Here is a 20,768-nt window from a genome sequence, read left to right on the forward strand (position 1 = left end):
TGAATGACATGTCACTCCTCCTTTTTCGTCATTCCAAAAACTTCTCACACAAAGCCGGTGGCCTGAAGCTCTGGTGTGGCATCAGTTGCGCAGCGTATCAGTTCCCCCCCCCCCCAACAGTGAGACTTTATCTTGCTGCTTTCTTTAGATGTTCATGTGACGTCTGACAATGAAACTAAGGTGTTGAGGTCCCCAGTTTTATGGTTTTTAGTCCATGTCTGTTAACACGTGAGAATCCTGCATGGTAATAGCATGTCATCACTTTCCATACATGCTTGAAAGGTCACATGTTTTCCGCTGATTTACCTTGTTTTGGATCTTATATTGCAAACTGACCTTTCAACCAATGGTGTGGCCCTTTCAAGCCAAGTGATTAAAAGCTTCCCTTCTAACAAAAGTGGTAGGGCAAATTCTGCAGCTATGGAAATATTGCCTTTTCCAACAATAGTAGATGTAGTAGATGATAATTAGTTATCTAAAAATCTTTAGTCATCTAAAAATCTGTCTGTCTGTATAGATGGTTCAGCAGTGCAACATTCCTGGTGTTGGTCACCCGCTGTTGTATGAGGCATGATAGCTTGTGTGACTGGAGCTCAGACCCAGGATGCTGTAGTCCCAGCTTAGGACCCCAGCAATCTGATTGGTTCAAAGCACGTTTTATGGGTAATCGCTTTATCACTTTATTATATATGTCTTTTGAACTACATTATAAAAACCATGAATCTCTTTTAACTTATATGTTTCATATACTAGTATATAACCGAAGCTAGATTGTGAAATTAAATGTTTTTAGTGTTTTTATAGTTAGCTTATATAGTAGCATATCATACAGCTATCCGATGATCTACCAAGCCGAATCCTATTCCACAAGACCCTTACTAAACCAATCTTTGAGAGGTAGAGAGATCTTGACCTGGATATTGGATATATGGATAAAAGCAAAAGACAAACACCAGTGAATATTGTTCTGTGGTATAATAATTTAATTACAGCCATAAATTAAAAAAGCCTTGACATGTCAAATTAAATTATATTTTGTTTGTATCAAAATAAAACATTCAACAACTTGAGATTTTAGTACAATTCAATTCAATTCAATTACTATACAATAGCTTTCTGTCTTTTTGTAAAGCTGTGTGTACTTACTGTGAAAAACGCTATTCAAATAAATGCACTTGATGGCAAAAAACTTGAGGGGTTTTACAGTCAAAGACCCAGAACCAGATATGATGAAAGAAGACCCAGAGTCAGAATTATAATAAATTAAAGAAAAGATTTACTGAAGATAGTTTGCAGTTTCATCAGCAGAAGTCAGCTTCAAGACTCACACAGGAGTTCGTAGGCCGCCTCGCTTACAGTTACAAAGATCACAGCAGTTATACCATTCACCAAGGTCTAAGCTACGTCATTGCTTACAGGTTGAATGATTCTCATTGGCTAAGAAATAGATAAACATAGTAATTTTCCACACATATACAGATAGACTGAAGCATATCTCCATCGATTATGCAGCTGACACTCAGACCCTGAAGTTAGGTGCGTTGTGACCTTCCAGGTCGCAGATTTGGGTTGCTGGGTGCCAGCCTGTCCCGAACAACAACTCAGTCAATCTCCAATAATTCCAGTGGTTCCTTAACCTGTAACCAAGAAGACTAAGACACACACCGACACACAGCTTTTCCAAGGTTGGATTTGGCCAGGCTCTAACTATAAACAGGAGAGTCGTCTCAAAACATCAAGATAATGCATTCTTTCTCTCAAGGAGAGGACACTTTAGTATAACTCACTATAGTAAAGCTTTAACAAAGAAATGGTCCCTTAAACTATAGACTTCAATGACCCCTGTGACCATTGCTGTCAGAGTACCCTAGAAAAACAGATGAATGTATTAACACATGTTGAAGACATTTCTTAACAAAACAAAACATCTTTCCATATTTCATTTCTGGAAGCCGGGCTAAATTAGCAAGCACTGTTACTGCATTCAGATATCAAATACAGACATAGAGAATACATGAAAAGAACATTGCAGTAATCACACTGGTAACTTCTATAACAAAATAAAATCTCACAAGCCTAAAGAAGTCATTCAACTCATGTAATATTTAGAAGGAAAATTTTTGATTAATACCTTAAGTATAATCACTCATTACATATACATCGAAGCAGCAGTTTATTCCAAAATCCACACCCTTCAACTTAAAAAACTGCTTTAAATGTTTTTACAAACTGCTTTTATCTTATCTACATTTACATTTAGTCATTAAGGAGACGCCTTTATCCAAAGCGACTTACAAATGTGGAATACAGCAAGCGATTCATCATTAAGAGGCAAACAACGCAAGAAGTGCTCAAAATACAAAGTTTCCGACATTGCTTAGAGTAGCATGAGCTAGACAAGGGAGGGATAGTTTTCAGCTGTCTTTTGAATGTTGTCAGGGATTCTGCATTCCGGATGAAGGTGTGGAGATCATTCCACCAGCAAGGAATCGTGAATGAGAATGTTCTGGAGAGTGATTTCGTGATCACCGCGAACCGTTGCTCATTTACCAATCGTAGGCTTCTGGTAGGAATATCTTATCTTGTACATAGCAGCAGGATTTACTGTAGCTGTAGGCCTTATATAACAGCGGGATTTAGCATTCTACATTAAGCTACCACATAAAGCTAAAACAGCTCATGTTAGCTACAAGAAGTTATCGCGAGAACAGCTTTATATCTAAGCTGGGACTCATCTCTTCACCACAACCGCAGCAGACGGCTGTGTCTGGTTCTGGAATGCCAACATTACCATTAACTTTCAGTGGCTCATCACAAGACTATCAGATACTCCATATTGATACTTATGGGGATCTTGGAGATTATGAGCCCTATTTTAACAATCTGAAACGCAAGTATCAAACGCGAAACGCAAGTAACTTTGTGGGCGGATCTCGGGCACTTTTTCTGAGGTATAATTACCAGCGGGATAAATGACTCTTTCGGCCGATGCAAATCTAAAATGGGTTGGTGTGAAGTAGCTACATTACTCATAGGTGTGGTTTGGGCGTAACGTGCAATAAACCAATCAGAGCAACATCTCACATTCCCTTTTACAGCATGCGTGCTTGTTCCATGACGGATTGCTATTATAACGGTGGATTTGCCAGGCGCACGCCAGGAGCGGTTCACAGCCGAGGAGACCGATGTTCTCGTCAGGGCCGTAAAAGACAGAAAATTGACATTGTATGGGGATGGGAGAAACCCACCCAAATTAGCTTTGGTTAAACAGGCGTATAATAATTTTGGTAAATGTGTAAGCTAGATTTATGCCTATTTTTTCACATCTTCATGGACACCACTATGATTTCCCTCATGTGGAATATTTTTCCTTGGCAACTGCTGCGTCTGTGTGTAGATGAGAGAAGCAAAGGGTATGCACGTTGTGCACACGCTACATTATGGCCAAGCATGCACCCTTAAAATAGCATCTGAACGCGCCACTGACTTTAGACTAGGTTTTTCCTGGTCAGTGGCGGAATTGTTTTCTAAACCTACAAAATAGCACCAGGGAACGTTTGCGCTGGAACACGCCTCCTCTTTTCGCTGAACCGCCCCCGGGAGAGCAAGTTTATTCCCTAATTTACCGACGTGCGTCTGTGGAGGGAAAAGTCCGCTGTGCGTCGGGTGCAAAATAGGAATGATACATGCGTCGGTGTACAAAGTCAATTGCGCTGGGTGCAAGATAGGGCCCTATATCGCAAATGACCTTCAGTCGAGGTCAAATAATTTGTTTTAAACATTTCTTCAGTAAGGACGCATTGAATTGTTCGAAAGTTACAGTAAAAGCATTTATAATTTTACAAAAGATTTTTGTTTCAAATAGATGTTCATTGAACTAAACTCTGTGGAAAAATGTATCAGTTTTATAATAAGAAGAACCATCATTAATAATTGAGCACCAATAATAATTGATAATAACTGATTATTATTTTAAATTGTTATAATATTTCACAATATTATTTTTTTTTTTTATTGTAACAACATAAAAACTATGCATTCATTATTTTAATTAAACTTTTGGCCAGTACAGTGTAGATCTAAAGGTGCTTTCTGTGTCTTGACCTTAGCTAATATGTGTACACTACACATAATATCTCCAAATTGTATCTTTTGTATTTGCAAACAGGGCTTTTAAAGTTGATGGTTACATGAAACCTTTCCACCTGTTTGTACTTTAAACAAGCCACAGCTCTGCCATGCCCTTGTAGCTTAATGTCAGCCAGACTGGGAAAACCAGACACCAATCACAGAGAAATGCTGTTCTTAACATGTTTTCTGTCATTGTTCCATTTAATGATTGAACACTGCCTTTAAGATCATTTATGAAAGAGAGATGCGAGGTTATGGGCAGCACCTCTAGCCTTAAGTATTATTGAGACAGACACAGTAACAGTGTTTGTGAGCTGGCGGTGTAGCCTAATACACTTTTTTTTTTTTTTTATAAATAAAAGTAGTGTAAGATTTCTGCATCTCATTTGCTGTAATTTAATTATTTGTAAACATATTTATATAAAAAATTGTGTCTTTACCCTTTATTCAAATATTATGTTAAAGATTTTATTCATGTATGCTTTTTGTGAGTTTTTTGCTTTTCTATGCTTTTTTTGTTTTTGCATAAATTTCGCCAAATAATTTTGTCAGATAAATACCTTAACTAAGTTTAGTGTTTTGTTCTTCCCTCCCTCATATTTAAAACTTAAAAAATATAAATTATTTTCCTTATATTTTGATGGATTAATCGAACCTGTAGGGTTATTAAAACATAACAAATATCCGAACTATCACTTTTGGCCACTAATATATATATAATATATATATTTCTTTCTTTCTTTTTTTAATTTTCACTCAATATTCCCTAATAAATAAATTACTATCAGACTATCTATTCATTGTCAAAGCTGTCAGTAGAATTTGGAGATGATGAAAAGGGAGAGACTGAAACTTTAATTAACCAAGTGAAATCGGTTCATTTCAAAATGTCCAAATATGCTATAGAACTGGTCTATTACTGTTGTATTGATATCAGAATTCATAGCTGTGGTTGGTCACTTTTAATCAGATTGTGGGCCCTATCATACACCCGGCGCAATGCAGCGCCAGGCACGACGCAAGTGTTTTTTGCTAGTCTCAGCCCGACGCAGTTATCATTTTTAAACACACAGGGATGCACAGCAGCACACAAACATGGCAAATATTAAAAATAAAAGGATTACAATGTAAAAGATCATTACTGTGTACATAAAGATATGGTGGAATCCGGCTTGTCCCACTTTAACCACGAGCAGATCCGTTTGCGCTCTGGAGACGCGTTCATTCTTTCCACTATCAAATTCCATCATGTAAATAGCGAATACACCATGGTGCGAGCGCAACTGGCATTTAAAGGGAATGGGAGATGAGACTCTGATTGGTTTATTGCACGTAAAGCCCAAAACACACCCATTACTCATAAAGAGAAAAGAGACAACCCTTTTAGACCATGCACCGGGCACGTCGACCATTTTTCCCGTCGTTAAACAAGCAAAAGTGGATTCGGACTCGCCCTAAGTGAACTTGCGCCATGCGCTTTAGACCATGTGCTTAGATCGTTAAGATAGGGCCCTGTGTCTTTCTGTTAAATTGGGCTGTTTTTGACAAAAAAATAAGGTGCTGTATAAACAATGGCTTTATGTCTTAAGTCAAAAGTACACAAAATTAGGTTAGGACTTCACCACTGTAAATCACGAGAAGAGTCTTGGCTGAACCAGACGGAAGAAGTTTTATTGGCTTTTTGTATTTGGCCTTTAGACTGTGTTATTCTTTTATTTATATAAATGTCTTTTCTTCTTCTCTGAAAATGTGTTATAATTTACAGTTTCCTCTGACATGGACATTTCCCAGATATCACGTGTCAGTGAGGAGCCAGTGGGATTAGCAACAGGTGAATGCAGGATATTCATAGACTCTCTATTGATGCTATCAGATCTGTTGCTGTTGGAAGTGGGCCAGGGCTGGATCGAGTCTGTCTATAATACTGCAGTATCTGTGGTGTTATATTCTTTTCTTCCTATTTCCTTGTGCCTCTTTGAATCCAGCTTATAGAATTTCTTGTCTTCTTGAAGATGAAGATGTGTTGCCTCCATACTCAAGATGTATGCAAAGTGAAGTCTCATCTGGCCATGCGTCATACTACAGATATGTTAGTCTGTATGAATGAGATAACACAAGCAAAATAGGCAATGTATAGCATTATCGCTGTTGCTTAACACTTCCTCATCAACACTGACAAAAATACACTCATGACATTGAAACTTGTTGTGCATCTTTTGAACACAGTGTCTGTAATACTGTGTATTTTCATGTAGTGACTTAAAAGCATGTGAACTGTGTATCTTTTGAGATTACATCAGATCTGGTGTTGTCATCCTCTGATCGCTCGTTTACAGTAACTCAACTATTTTAGTACAGAGTGTTGCAAATTCAGATGAGTTAGAGTCAGAGGAACAAGACTGTCATATCTGGATCTTTAGTATGGCCTTGACTGTGTATTATTTTTTCAATCGGGCTGTCAATAAAATATTGAAAAAATGAAATTATATGGAAATGAATTAATCATTATTTGGGTCACGCTTAGTTGACGCAGATAATGAAAAATAACGGATCTAATTGCAGCAGTAAGAAATACTCAGGTTACTTTAGTTTAAACACTTGATACACAAAGAGAACAACCTCCATATAATGACGAGAACGGACATCCGAGAATAGAAACAGAGTACACTCATGGGCGAAAAAGAAAAAAGGGCTTAACCCAAAAAGCTTTTAATTGTCTTAGCAAACTTTAAACAAATGCACTACTTAAAAAGACAAGTTTTTGGCAGAATATGGGGAGTTGTGTGTGGAGTGATAAATCACAATGAAACACGAGTTGCATGTTGATGCTCCAGAGTGATGTCTTCGAAAATCTGCTAAGAAATATAATAATAAATGCATCTCTACCACAATGAAGCATGGAGGAAGAGACTGTGCCTTTTTATCTGCTGGTATGTGTGAGATACTTCACTGTGAAAAGTCATTTAATGCTTTGGAGTGCAGGAGAATATTGCAGAATGGTTTGCTTCCCACAATTGAAAAGTTGTTATCTAAAGAGGAATGATGAGATATTATTTTCAACAAGACAATGTTCCTGCCCAAATTGCAAAGACAACCAAGAAGTGGCTTGAGAACAAGTCCATCCAACGAGTCAATATTTTGTCTCACATTAAACTCAAACGTTAACATTGAGTGGAACAACAGTCTTCTTCCTGTAAAATGCAGTCTGCAAGTTGGGGAAGGCTATTCTGTGCTAAGTTACTTTATCTACAGTATTTGTGCATTTTTAGCTAATTTCCTGACCAGTGATTAAAATGGTTAAGACCATTAAAAGACCATACTAAATATTTTGCCTTGGCCCATTTTTTTTCTTTGCCCAGGAGTGTATACACTGAACAAAGGAAGGAAACAAGATAATGAACAACTCAACTACAAACAGGTGTGTAACTCAAATCAAGTAACCAAGGCAACTAACAAGGAAATCAGACAGACAGAGGTCGTGCACCTTTGGATAATTTGTTTTCTTGCTTTTTTCTTCAAAACGTAAAAATTAAGAAACTGTTAATTTATCACATATTCGACCCTTCTCATGAACTTAATAAAGTAATCTCGTGTTGGATAATATCCCAAAATGGATAAACAGCTTGAATATTCGATCACTACATGGCTGGGAATGAAACGCCCCTTTCCACTGAATGGTCAATCAAATATCAAACTGTGCCATTATCAGCTGTTCCCGCAACAGAATAATAGTCATCCACTGCTATAGCTGTATTGACTCTTAAAGGGTTAGTTCACTCAAAAATGAAAATTCTTTCATTAATTATAGAAAGCTCTCAGATTTCATCAAAAAGATCTTAATTTGCGTTCAGAAGATGAACGAAAGTCTTACGGGTTTAGAATGACATGAGGGTGAGTAATAATGACAGAATTAGTTTTTTGTTTATTTCGGAAATATGAATATAGTGTACCTCACATCTGCTCTCTCTGGTGATATTTCAGAATTTCATTTAATTTTGTCTTTCATATATATACTGTATCAAATCTGTTACAAGCCACATGGTTTTGTGTTTCAGTCAGATTGTATCAGATCGTATAAGAACAAGTTTTAAAAATATTAGATTATACGTTTTACGTCATTCAGTATGCACTATAATTACAGCATGCAATAATTCAGCTGTGCAAACTTGTCTTTAGATGCATGCATACAATTTGCACACGCCCCCACACATTCAAACACACGCAGTCTCCCTGCAGTAATGTTTGTTCTCTTGTACGCACACCCTGCAGTCCTCTGTAAAGTTCACACATTCAATCTGTCTTTTGTAGGGCCTTGGCTGCTCTCTGTTTTGTTTCTGTATAATGAAACAACAGCAGCTGTCTTCAATGGAGGGTGAGAGTTCACATTTAAATCTATTACCCAATTAGAACATGTGACCACACTGGATTCAAACACAGATTAAATCTCAGCTGTACTTAGTTTAGCTGATATATTGTTTAGTCAGTGGCTACAAGCCACAATTGTATGAAAATCATGGTTTTGTGTTTCAGTCAGATTGGATTAGATTGTATAAGAACAAGTTTTAAAAATATTAAATTACTATTCCCTTGAGGACAAAATACTAGCATACTACTATTTCTGTAGTATATACTGTACATAATATGCAAATATCTATATACATGCAATACATGACCCACCATAGTACATTTCTCCAAAATGTGTATCATGCATTCAGAGCACACTGTGTAGAATATTATACCCCACACTGCAACTGACTTGATTTTTCCTTTTCAATATGATGAGTCAAGGTTAATTCGTTCTTATTCACTCAGGTCAAGAGCAATGTACTAATGTACGTTCCTTTGGGAGATATTTTCCGGAGGATAATCACTTCGTAATTTCACAGCATTGATATTATCAGAGGTGATATGACAAACACATGAATCCCAAACAGAGGGTTGTGAGTGATACAATTAGTCTTGAATTAAGCATTCATATTATTCTGTTAATCCCAGGTGAAATGTCAATAGCTAAATGTACTTCTAATTGATTTTTGAAATGACCTCATGCTGCGTTCAAGTACTCCTGGATCATTTATGAGCTTATAATTACCATGGGATGTGCGTTCAAGTGATTTTGAATGCAGTGGAGTGGCCAATTTGATATTTCTTCCTCTCTTTTTAAAACACTACTGCACATTTTGGTCATACAAGCATGTTGCTTCATTAACCAGCTATATGTTTAGTATGCTTTGGCGAGTTGTATTGCTATTCCACATCAACGGTCAACATTCACAATTGCTTAATAACTAATGATCAATGCCATTTTGTTCCCGCCATAATTCTTTTGTCGACATGGAAAGTCCAACTCAGAAAATTTCTCATAATTATGATAGCTTCAACATGACTTGAAAGCAATAATTTGTAAGACGTAATTTTTAACCGCTGAGTGCGTCAGCACTCTCTAGTAAAAAGTGCTTTGATTTATTGCATTAGTGACAGTTCAAACTCCGATAAGCCTGATGTTTGTGTTCCTTCATGTGAAGGAAAAATCATTATCTCTTATTGTTGGCATTGCATTTAAGTCTGTATTCAATGTCATTTTGTTTTTATAAACCATGGCATTGACATTTATTTCTGCATTCCAGTTGAGCTGATGTGTAAACTCATGCTTCATGGACACAGTGTTTAATTTCTAGAAACTTCTGAAGCTTTATAATATCTAAAATAGGATGCAATTGGAATATTTGGCCTTGTTTTCGAATTTGACCATCATTTACTTGAGCTCTTCAGTATACAGAACTGCGCAGGAAAGTTATTTAAAGAAGTATTTAAATGTTATCTAGCACTTACTGAACATACAGGAGTATTTTAAGAGATGGAAGCATTCAGGATAGTCGTCTCTTCCACACTGAGTTCCCATACAGTGTTTTTGCGATTGCACACACCCTGTGCATATTACAACTGTGAGTCATGGTTCATTCTCTATGGATGGATAATGTGATTGAATGATTTATGAATGAGCGAGAGTAATTTATCATAGCGGATTTATATACAGTAATTAACTTATTTTGCCACTGTGGGCCGTGCATATGGTGACGCTTGGTCAAACTCTATTAAGTGAGACTTAGGGACGAGAGAAAGTCTCAGGGTTTGTAAGAATGTATTAAAAATATGTATAATTCTATTTAAATCTTTGAAATATTTGAAATGTACTGTATGTAATAATTGTTTGTATTATACTATTAAGGTATACTATTTTGCTTAGAAATTATTTGTGCACATGCTGTGCAATTATTTGAGCACTAATTAATTTTCTTTTTATTTGAACCAGTGGTGTTATCAGCAGTGCCTTCCAAAAAGGGTGGAAACGTTTCTAAGTGGCCATTTGGAAAATATCGACAGAAATCCCTCCCCATTTCTTGACATAAATCGATTGAAGTAACTAATGATTTTCTTTTACAGTCAGACTGTTATGCCTGATTTATCCTGTGATACTGGACTAAATTTCATGTACCCAAAACACCCACATACCAGCTAATACCAGCAAACCATGTGTTCTTTCTCTTTTGGGTTTTCAAAACCATCACAAAGCCATCACAAAATAATAAGATTTCTTTTTCTTTTGGAGAGTACTGTATTTCAGATTTACTTACAATACATGGCCCCTTATGCAAACAGTAGTTGGTCATTTTATGTCTGTCAAACATAATTTCCATCTTATATTCACATTTGGTGTTTCCCAGCTTCTGTTGTCAGGCCAGAATAAAAAGACTTTAGGTTAAAAACATACATTTACCAATACTATTTGGGATTAAACATACCACAACAGCTCAGTTGGATATATTAACTTAAGGAAATAGGAATATGGCAGCAAAATTGTTCCCTTTTACTGCTGGAAATCAATAAAACCTCATGGTTCTGCCAGTATTTTAACAGCCTGCAGTTGCCAAAAAAAAAAAAAAAACCTGCACCTGAGACCCGTTTCAATAGTGCGTGCTCTCTGTAGGCATGTTCACGTTAGCAGATGAGTTGCCATGAGAACGACTGACATCTCTATCTTTTCGTACAGATTACATAAACAGAGAATATTTGTTTTCATTTTGAATTAGATAATTTAAAAGCCCTAGTCTTACAAATCATTAACTAAAAAAAGTTGTTTTAGGGTATTTTTTCCCTTTAAGAGGGAACGTTCTAAAATAACGGTCGCCTTGAAAAAACTCACTCTGGGGAGTCAGTTAGAATATTATTCCTTATTCTCAGGGCCACAAAAAAAAGAACTATCACTCGATTTATTGATGCTTTTTATTATTAGTAGTATTTTGTTGTTGTTGTTGTTGCCGGCTCTGAATTTAGCTGTTATCCGGGAGCATGTCGTAATCTAGTCCAAGTGCTGTCAGAGGCTCCTGGGAAATCTTATAATAGGGAACATCTAGACGCGCTGGATCTCCAGTTCCCTTCATAGATCTGAGAGCTTTATGAGCGAGATGCTGCTTTAATGAGACATTCCACACAGCCACCAGACGGCCTCCCTCCCCTCAGGCAGGACGTACACACTCGACTAGTAAAGAGGAATGAGTTACACCAACGCCTCAAGAACAGCTAACTTACTATCATTTAGAAGCGCAAACTTGTGGAAGAAAATGGAGAGAAACTTGTTATCAGCTCCTGTCAAGCGAATAAAAGCAGCACATGAAATTTATTTTCTCAAGGGTTTGTTTTATGTTAGGTATTTATTTATTAGTATATTAGTACTAATTCTTCTCATATTCTTCTCTAATTTTGACTAGGATTCGTCTTTTATACACTATATAAATAATGTGTTCATATTATAATATTTGAAATTTTTAGAGTTTAAGTGGTCAAAAAAGTTCAATTAATTTTTCAGTTAGAATAGAATAGGCATTGAATATTTAATTAATATATGCGTAATAAATGACGCTGGCTTATCTTTTTATTATGCGGTTACCTGTGCAGTTGCATATGGAGTGTTTTAGGGAGCACTGCATTTAAAAATCTGTCGTTCCAAAGCGAGTTCTCAGTGTGTATTGTTCATTGATGGTATAAAGACCCCTTAACAATTTCACATGAGCGTCGACTCACGCATATGATCCGCTCTGTGCTATTGTGTGTCTGGACCAGAGCAGAATGTGTGCGCGCTGCGGCGGTTTGCATGGCCACGCAAAACCAGACTTCATTTGCCCCAATGGAAAGCATATTTACACTGTCTGAATCATTCCCTATCCCCTGTATAGTGCATTATGTGCCATTCACTATATAGAAAATAGTAATTGTGTTAACAAGTGACTGATTTCGGCCGCAGCTTCAGGGTCTACTAGTGTAGTGGGTGGGATGCTTCAGATTCTAGAGAGCATTTGATTGGACAGAAAATCTGTTGAGAAGCTAAAGTGCGGAGTGATGTCATCAAAATCATCGATCAATATTGGCGGAAGTGAGAGACTGTAAGTTTTGAATGCATCAGATCTTCTAAATGTGAATTTTGTCATTGTTTTGGAGCACACTAACTTATAGATAACCTTAAGGCTAACATTCACACTAAAAGCCAAAAAAACTTTTGATTTCATGGGGACAATGTTTATCTTCTCATGCATTGTGCAGCCCTGCTTTAGTAATATACTGACCAATGAATGATACCAGATACATGCGTCAGACTTTTTCCTGAGTTTAATAATGTCAAATCAGTGATATGGGTCTGGTTCTGTTCAGTGAAACACACCAGCCTTGTGGAAATGAGCAGATATTTCCACACCTCATTTCCACCGTGTCAATTTTAATTGTGCAGTCTGTTTTGTATTACAGCAAGAGGCTGTTCGTGGAGTTTTGGTGATCCATAAATCTTAGCCTTTCATAATTCGGAGAGAGATAGAGAGGAAGCTTCCAGTGAGGCACTGGGGCTGCTAGTTCCAGATTGATTCGTCTCTTACGCAATGGCGAAATCCTGCATCGTTCCTCTGGCATGCCAGAATTCCTCCTGCTTGACAGAAGGTTTAAAGGAGTAGTTCACCCAAATTATCATTTTGTCACCATTTGCATGTCATTATGCTTGATTAGGCAGTTGTGATGTGTGGGATTCTCCTTTTGGACGTCTGGATTATAGTGAGATCTCAGGTGATCCATCTGGCAGGTTACCAGCCCTCGCTTGAATCTACTGACTCCAACCATGTGGATCAGAGCCTGGAAATATATGGATTACCATGGGTATCTTTGGAAGTACTTGGCTTCCACTTGTACATTGAGATCAGCCACATCATCTCAGATACCAGAGAGGAACCTGAGAAGTTTCCAGTAGCCTGTTGCGACCTTAGACGAACTTGTGATGTTGTCACCAACATTAGCTGCTACCGTGCTTCAGTTCACACACTGAAGGGATAGTCCTTCTTTCTTGTGTGGACTACAAAAGCAGATTTTCTGAAAAATCTGTCAGTGAGAAATATATATTTTCGTATAGTTTTCATAAGTCAAAAAGATAGGGCTGGAGTGAGTAAATGATGACAGAATATTAATTATGGCCTGTATGTGGAAAAACATGGTCTCCTAGATAGCATTTTATCTTAATTCTGCTATCTAATGTACATCTCATGGCATCAACCATTATTCAGTTCATCATTTTAGATGTTATCTTCATATCCTGGCCTTCAGTCATTCTAAAAGGCAGAGAGGAAAGTGAAGGGTCTATAAACACCCTAACACGGGTTAGGTAAGAGTGACATGCAGAGCCAAATATTCATTGCTCTCTAGTGTAGGCTAAGAATACACTGCCCAGAGCAGATGTGGAGTCTGATGACCCATGTAATATGAGTAATTGCATGGACATGGTAACTGTTGCTTGGTATACATGTACAAGGTCAGAGAATTGCTCCATGTTAATAAGAGTATGGACTGAAATGCTTTGAATTTCTGTTTAAGGGATTTAAGCATTAGCTTCACTTCTCATATGCGACCGCTGAGCAAACATGCAATGCACTTTAGAACATTTTCTGCTAAGAAAAAAAGAGCTTGTTTTGCCAATAAAACAAGTGGTAAAATTGTGCTAAAACACTGGACTTGCACATTTACTTAGATTTCAGAAATGGTCCCAGCTATTTCAGATATTACTGCTACTTTCCTTTATTGGATATCCTGGTAAATCTAAGCATAGGATGAGACTTGGTTGATATCTCTTCTTAAACTTGGCAAATGTTTGTTTCTATTTTGCCCTTGAAGCCTTAGAATATTAGTGAGTAAACGCTGCTGATCCAAACAGTGTCTGAGACAAATTCTGTCATATTCAAATTCTTGCACATATTATTATCTGAGATTCCTGGCATGAGCCCATTTGAAACATTCACAACACTTTTAAATTTTAAGTTTCTAATCAATAGTTCACTACTGTTCAAAAGTTTAGAATCATTAAGATTTTTAAATGTTTCTTGACTAATTGGAATGATTTCTGAAGCATCATGTGACACTGAAGACTGCGGTAATGGCTGCTGAAAATCCATCACAGGAATAAATTACATTTTAAAATATATTCAAATAGAAAACACTTATTTTAAATTGTAATACAATTTAATCACAATATTACTGTTTTACTGTATTTTTTTAACAAATAAATGCAGGCTCGATGAGCATAAGAGACTTCTTTCAAAACATAAAAAAATCTAAATCATTCCAAACTTTTGATCTGTAGCGTCCAGTATATTCCCTAGATATTTCTTAGAGGCGGTTATTATCGTTTATTTTAATTTATCATGCTATTTCAAAGGCACATTTGTGGGAAGTCAGTGATGTTTTCTGTGTATCTGTTAAAAGAGCACTGAGCCATTGAGACCGTATTGATTTTATCTTAGAGCTGACACAGCTTGTTCCTGATAAAGAGCAGGTCTTTGTAACTCACCCACACGCTCAAACACTATTACATCAAATCCTCCATTTATTCCCAGTTTATTATTTGAGCTGTAAATGCACATTACATGTGTGTGCTTTTTCCCTTGTCTGGAATACATTATTTGCCGGCTTTGACGTCACGAACCCCAATCACAGCCCGCCACTGACCGCCATCATAAACTACAATTACAGGTTCCGCTTTACCAAGCCAGTGTCCGGTTTAACATATTCTTTCTCTGTTTATGCATTTTTTTGCCACGCTGAAGCAAATTAACCCCATTTTTGTATGTTTCAAGACCTTTTCTTGCTTGCACGGCCTTTATGTTGCATAAGGCATTTGTTTAACAGGTGTGTTGACTTGTGGTGCTGAGTTTCCCACACTTGGGGTTGATAAATGTACGAATAAGATTATTTAACTATCAAGGACATTTCTTTCCTTTCATTAAAAAATAACCCTGGTGGGACACACTCTTAAGAACTCAACAAACAGCTTGGTTGGAAAGTCCCTGTTAAAGTAGAAAGAACTAATGAATCGATGTCATGAGCAGTTGTTTTCTTCATTGGGTAGATCAGACAGTTAGAATTATCCAATTTAATTCAGTTCAGATTTACAAGCACTTGATTAGATTTCATTTGAGTCTAATTCTCTGATGGCAGTGTTTCAAACGGTTCCAAACAGTAGCTTGTCTTTTTAAACTATTTATTTAAAGCACTGCCTCATGAGATTAAAACATTTTGCAAATCAGACTACACTCACTCACTAAGTCATTTGTTTGTAAATCGGAATACAGGGTCATTTTGTATGTTTGTTTTTGTATGCAGCCTGTGAGAACAAATCATGTCCAAACCTCCGTCCTTTTTCAGTAAACTGCATATGTGCGTTGTAGCATAAATCAACTCTACTGAAAAGATTATAGTTTTTTTTTTTTTTTTTAAATGAAAGGCAAGACTTGCATTCTTACTGCGGCCATATTGAGAGTAACAGTTTCTCCCATTCATATTTCTATGAGTGGTCTGTGTACTCTCTAGTGAAACTCAAGGCAGTCATTCTGAATGTGGTTCCATTAGCGGTTAGTTCAGTGCTAAATTGTGCTGGCAGAAACAGCTAAGAAGTGATCTACTAACCACTAGTATCTGAGACTGTTACTATGGGAGGTTCGAGGGAACAGCCGGTTCGAGGGAACGAACATCCTAGAGAACTCAGATTAAAAAATTATGTCGGATAGGTTCTTCATCGAGTTAGACACTGCATATTTTGTGACATCTTTATAGTAAGAGAATTATACCATGAATGTGTTTAGCTTAGGAGCATGTCCATGTGAACAGTACCTACTTTCTGTTACCATTTTTAAAGCTATCTCAAACCTTTTACTATGAAAGAAGATTTATTTTTGAATGGTTACAAATACCCAACTAGATTCTCTACTGGACTGAGTTGATATTCAAAAGGAAGAGTTTAATAACTCTTGAAATGTAGAAGGAGATCAGAACAACAAGCTCATTAATAAGCAATAAATTATTAATTATGCAATAAATCTGGATAATGTTTGATCACTGATAGTGGATCTAAGACAGTGGTTCTCAACAGGTGGGGTGCAATAAGCCTATGTACTTTCAAATATGCCTATGTACGTTTTATTGTTTTTAATGTCAAAAATAGTGAGTTCAGATTTTTTTATTTTCGTGAAGCAAAGCCAGTTGAGAACCACTTATCTGAGGGGAAATAGTTGGTGAGCAGGGAAAGGAACTGAGGGAAGGAGAGTAAGTTTTACACAGCAGTTTTTCCAGGACTGTAACGGGTTACTTCCTGAAATAGCGTTGTCAGAGACGCAACAGCATTCCTCAGCAGCTCTGTCTAACATACAAGACTGGATCTTCTTTCCTACTTTCCTTGCAGTACCATATTATTACTACATTACTCTTATTAATGCTCTCTCAACACGCTCATGCACTCTTCACCCTTCACTCCCGCTAACTTCATCCAAACTTGTCAAGATTGTCCTCATCTGCCTTGGTTACATAACCAGCTGTCTTTGCCCCCCATTCAGGATGTTTCAGATCTATCAGAAATATGTTTTCCATTAGTCTAAGCACATTAAATTCGCCTTTTCACTGAGCATTTCAAAGTTTTGCGCTTGCTGTAGGACTGTCTTTCTGAACCAATACACATAATTTACACATGAACTCATTCAGGACAATCAGTTCCCTGTTATCAAGATAAAAAACAACAACAAAAAAAACACCCAATATGATCGTGTTTTTGCTGGTTACAGGCCGACAAGCATGAGAAAGAGGCAGGCAATGGTCCGGTTGACCAGTCCTGTCTCGAGGGCCCGAGACTGAGAGTGGCCCTCTTGTTATTAGCACCATCTGGCTTTGGCTTTGACATAATGTCATGTGTGGGACAGGTTGAGCTGTCTGGAGAGCCAGATGTGGAAATTCAAACAAACTTAGCTGTGCTATATGTGTTTTTACCAACAACTTCTGTCAACTTTTTACAGAAAATTATGCAGTTCAGCCTTTAAAGCCCAAAGCCACAAATCAAAGTTATGAAAGAAGACAGCACTGTCAGTTTTTCCATGTGCATAGCAAAGAATCTTCAGCATAGAGCATGTGCCAGCTTATGGATTTGGCACATTTTGATGTCTACTGCATTTCTGATACTTTAAAAATGCAGAATAGCTGCTAACTTGATTTAGTAAGTTGTGTTTTGATTTGTCAGGAAATTCTGGCGTGTTTTTCTCTCTGTGTAATTCTTTAAGTCGAGACCTGAAGGTTGGTTAAGAAATGTTGTTTTGTATTCGCCACTGAAATCACTTTGAACTTGAATGTGGTTCAACTTCAGCTGACAAAGACCTGTCCCACAAGTCACCATTCTGTATGTTCTACCATGTACCAACATGAATCTTCTAACCCATAAATTTACTTGAAATATGTGTCTCTTCGACAGACAAGAAGGCTGACGAAAGTGGAACGGCAGCGTTTCAGTGAAGAGGTGGACATGCTGAAGTGCCTGCAGCATCCAAACATTGTCCGTTTTTACGACTCCTGGAAGTCCACCATGAAAGGGCAAAAGTGCATTATCCTTGTGACGGAACTCATGACGTCAGGGACGCTGAAGACGTAAGTTGAGTCTGTACATATATGCGCAAAATTGCTATGAAAGTACTTGCAGATGGTGTGGCTATTAGAGATGCCAGTACGAAGACAAGAAAAGATGTCTCTCTTGTAATTGAGCTTCTGCTCATGCTTGTGCATTCTCACATGAGACACTAAAACCCAGCTGTTTTTCCATTCTTTTTCCCAGATTAATAACTGCACTTTGTCATTTTGCAGACACATTTATCAAGAGTTGCCAACCGTAGAATAATTGCAGTCATTTGGAGAAGTGTTTTGTTCAATAAATGAAAGATCTCAGCTTTTTATTGAGCTCACTCTCACTCACAACTTCTGAACCTATGGGTTACAACCCAAATCTCTCACAACTATGCCACCACCATACAGTAGGTTAAATTTATTTCCCTGTATGTTATGAAACAAATATTGTATCCAGTCCTTTGGCACTGTTCATTAACAGTAGCCCTGTCCCAAATGGCATCACAATTTGTGACATAATGTTTCACAGATTGTTGTTGAAGTTTGCCCTGCAGGCACATCAAAACTGCATAGAGTATATATATGTGAACGTAAAGGACAAATAGGAGAATGAAATATTTCCGAACATAATTATTCTTTTTTACTGCCAACTGCCTTTATAGTCCACCAAAATATTGCTCTGCATGGGAGACTTATTTCAGTAGAGCTTGCCGTTAGCATGTTGCTAAGCTAACAGTGCAATACTCTAATAATTCATTCTGAATTTGCCTTCTTCATTAAATTATGCTGCCTTAGAATTTAGCTAAAAAATATGCCAACTATTACTAAAATGCCTACCTTTTGGAATAGCCTTCATTTTTAGAAAGTCCCTTAAAATTCTGCCTCTCGTAGGCAGTTTGCAAGGTTTTGGAAGAGAGCGCACATTTGTTCGCCTTTTGTTGTTTGTCTCTGTGTTTTAAACTTAAGGGTATTCTTGTTTGCTCTTTCCCTGTAGGTATCTGAAAAGGTTCAAAGAGATGAAGCTAAAGCTCCTCCAGCGTTGGAGTAATCAGATCCTCAAGGGCCTTCACTTCCTGCACACACGAACACCTCCCATAATCCACCGCGACCTTAAATGTGACAACATCTTCATCACTGGCCCCACTGGATCTGTTAAGATTGGTGATTTAGGCCTAGCCACTCTCAAGAGTGCCTCGTTTGCTAAGAGCGTCATTGGTAAGTTAAGAAAAATGTAGTGCTTATTAAATTTAAAAAGTTACATTGTCAACTTTAAAAGAACTTTCTTTGACCTTCATAAGAGTTACTGTAAATAGTGCCCTGAGCTGCCTCTACTATGGGCTTATCTTGTTTGTTTTCTCTGTCAACTGTATTTATGCCCCAACAAGTGCTTGACACAGATTTCTCACCTCACCTATATACAGTGCTGCATATATCATATTAACTCATCATAGGCTCAGCACGGTTTAAAATCTGATCTTCTCACGCTGAGATTAGGAGTTCAATGACATGAATAAGTAAAGAGTGTGTAACCTGGTACATCAGGCTAGCCCAACCAATAGCTCAAGTTCCCAGAATTGAGTTTTCAAGGGTTGCTCAAATGCATTGTGAATGTTCATGAGTGAACATTTAACATTCAGCCACTTGGTGGGCCAAACAAAGCTCTGGGATCACTGCTGCACCCTATAGCAAAACACTGTAACCCAGTATACCACATTAGGACTGTCCTTATAATATCTATATTATATATCTATCTATCTATATATAATATCTCTATTTTTGACATTGATCTTTGCTCACACATAGGAACCCCAGAGTTTATGGCTCCAGAGATGTACGAGGAGAAGTATGATGAAGCCGTGGATGTTTATGCCTTTGGCATGTGCATCCTGGAGATGACCACATCAGAGTACCCCTACTCAGAGTGCCAAAACGCTGCGCAGATCTACCGCAAAGTCACCAGTGTAAGTCAATCCTCGCATCTGTATTGCAAGTTTGAGATGGATGTCACTGCCCCGGGCTGCTCTTAATATGTCATTTACCATCAAGACAGACTACATTGGCTTGTCAGGTTACATGAAAAATATGACCTCTTTCTCTGTCTGACTCTCACATGTACTACTTGCTTGCATAGCTGGCCTTTTGGTGAAACCATGCACCGATTCTCTGCTCTTTCAGCTCTCGGCCACCCACTTCACTGGCCATCTCCCCTCAAAGAGGCTCCAAGGCTTTTATGAGTCCACTAATGGTTGTGTGAGGGCTTTATGAGGTGCTCAGTGACATTTCTTTGCAACAAGAGGACAATTAGCGCATCTCTCCTTGAGCTGTAATTCTCCTTAGGATATGCTGATCTTGTCTAGATCTCTAATCAACCCTCCTGGTAAACCACAGAATCCAAGATGATTTCTGATTACAGTGCTGCAAATGTGTCATTTAGTTGTACTTGTGTGTAATGCATGCTAACCTCAATCTTGGGTGAGCAGTGAGTTGCATGGTTATATCTTCCAAGGGGTGGCTTTTTCCCTTGGGACAACTCATTAAGAGTCCAAGCAATCGGCATGCTGCATGAATAATATACAAAGCAAAAACCACACAGTTAAACAGTTCTAGAACAACACTAGCAGCATTGTTGAATGCAGAAGCCCTAGAGGAGATTCATTATTTTGGTAGGAAAACTG

The 20,768-nt window shown here is 37.6% G+C and overlaps 1 protein-coding gene across 2 annotated transcripts in view; it reads left to right on the forward strand.

Moving 5' to 3' along the window:
- The window catches only part of wnk4b (WNK lysine deficient protein kinase 4b), a 55,419-nt gene that overhangs the window by 5,939 nt on the left and 28,712 nt on the right, over window positions 1-20,768 (forward strand). For both annotated transcript variants that reach the window (XM_079868218.1, XM_079868217.1), the window contains exons 2-4: window positions 17,948-18,120; window positions 19,088-19,308; window positions 19,897-20,054. In XM_079868218.1, the coding sequence (XP_079724344.1) occupies window positions 17,948-18,120; window positions 19,088-19,308; window positions 19,897-20,054 (552 nt within the window). The remainder of the gene's footprint in view (window positions 1-17,947; window positions 18,121-19,087; window positions 19,309-19,896; window positions 20,055-20,768) is intronic.

This window comes from Squalius cephalus (assembly GCF_949319135.1).
Source record: "Squalius cephalus genome assembly, chromosome: 1".
NCBI lineage: Eukaryota > Metazoa > Chordata > Actinopteri > Cypriniformes > Leuciscidae > Squalius > Squalius cephalus.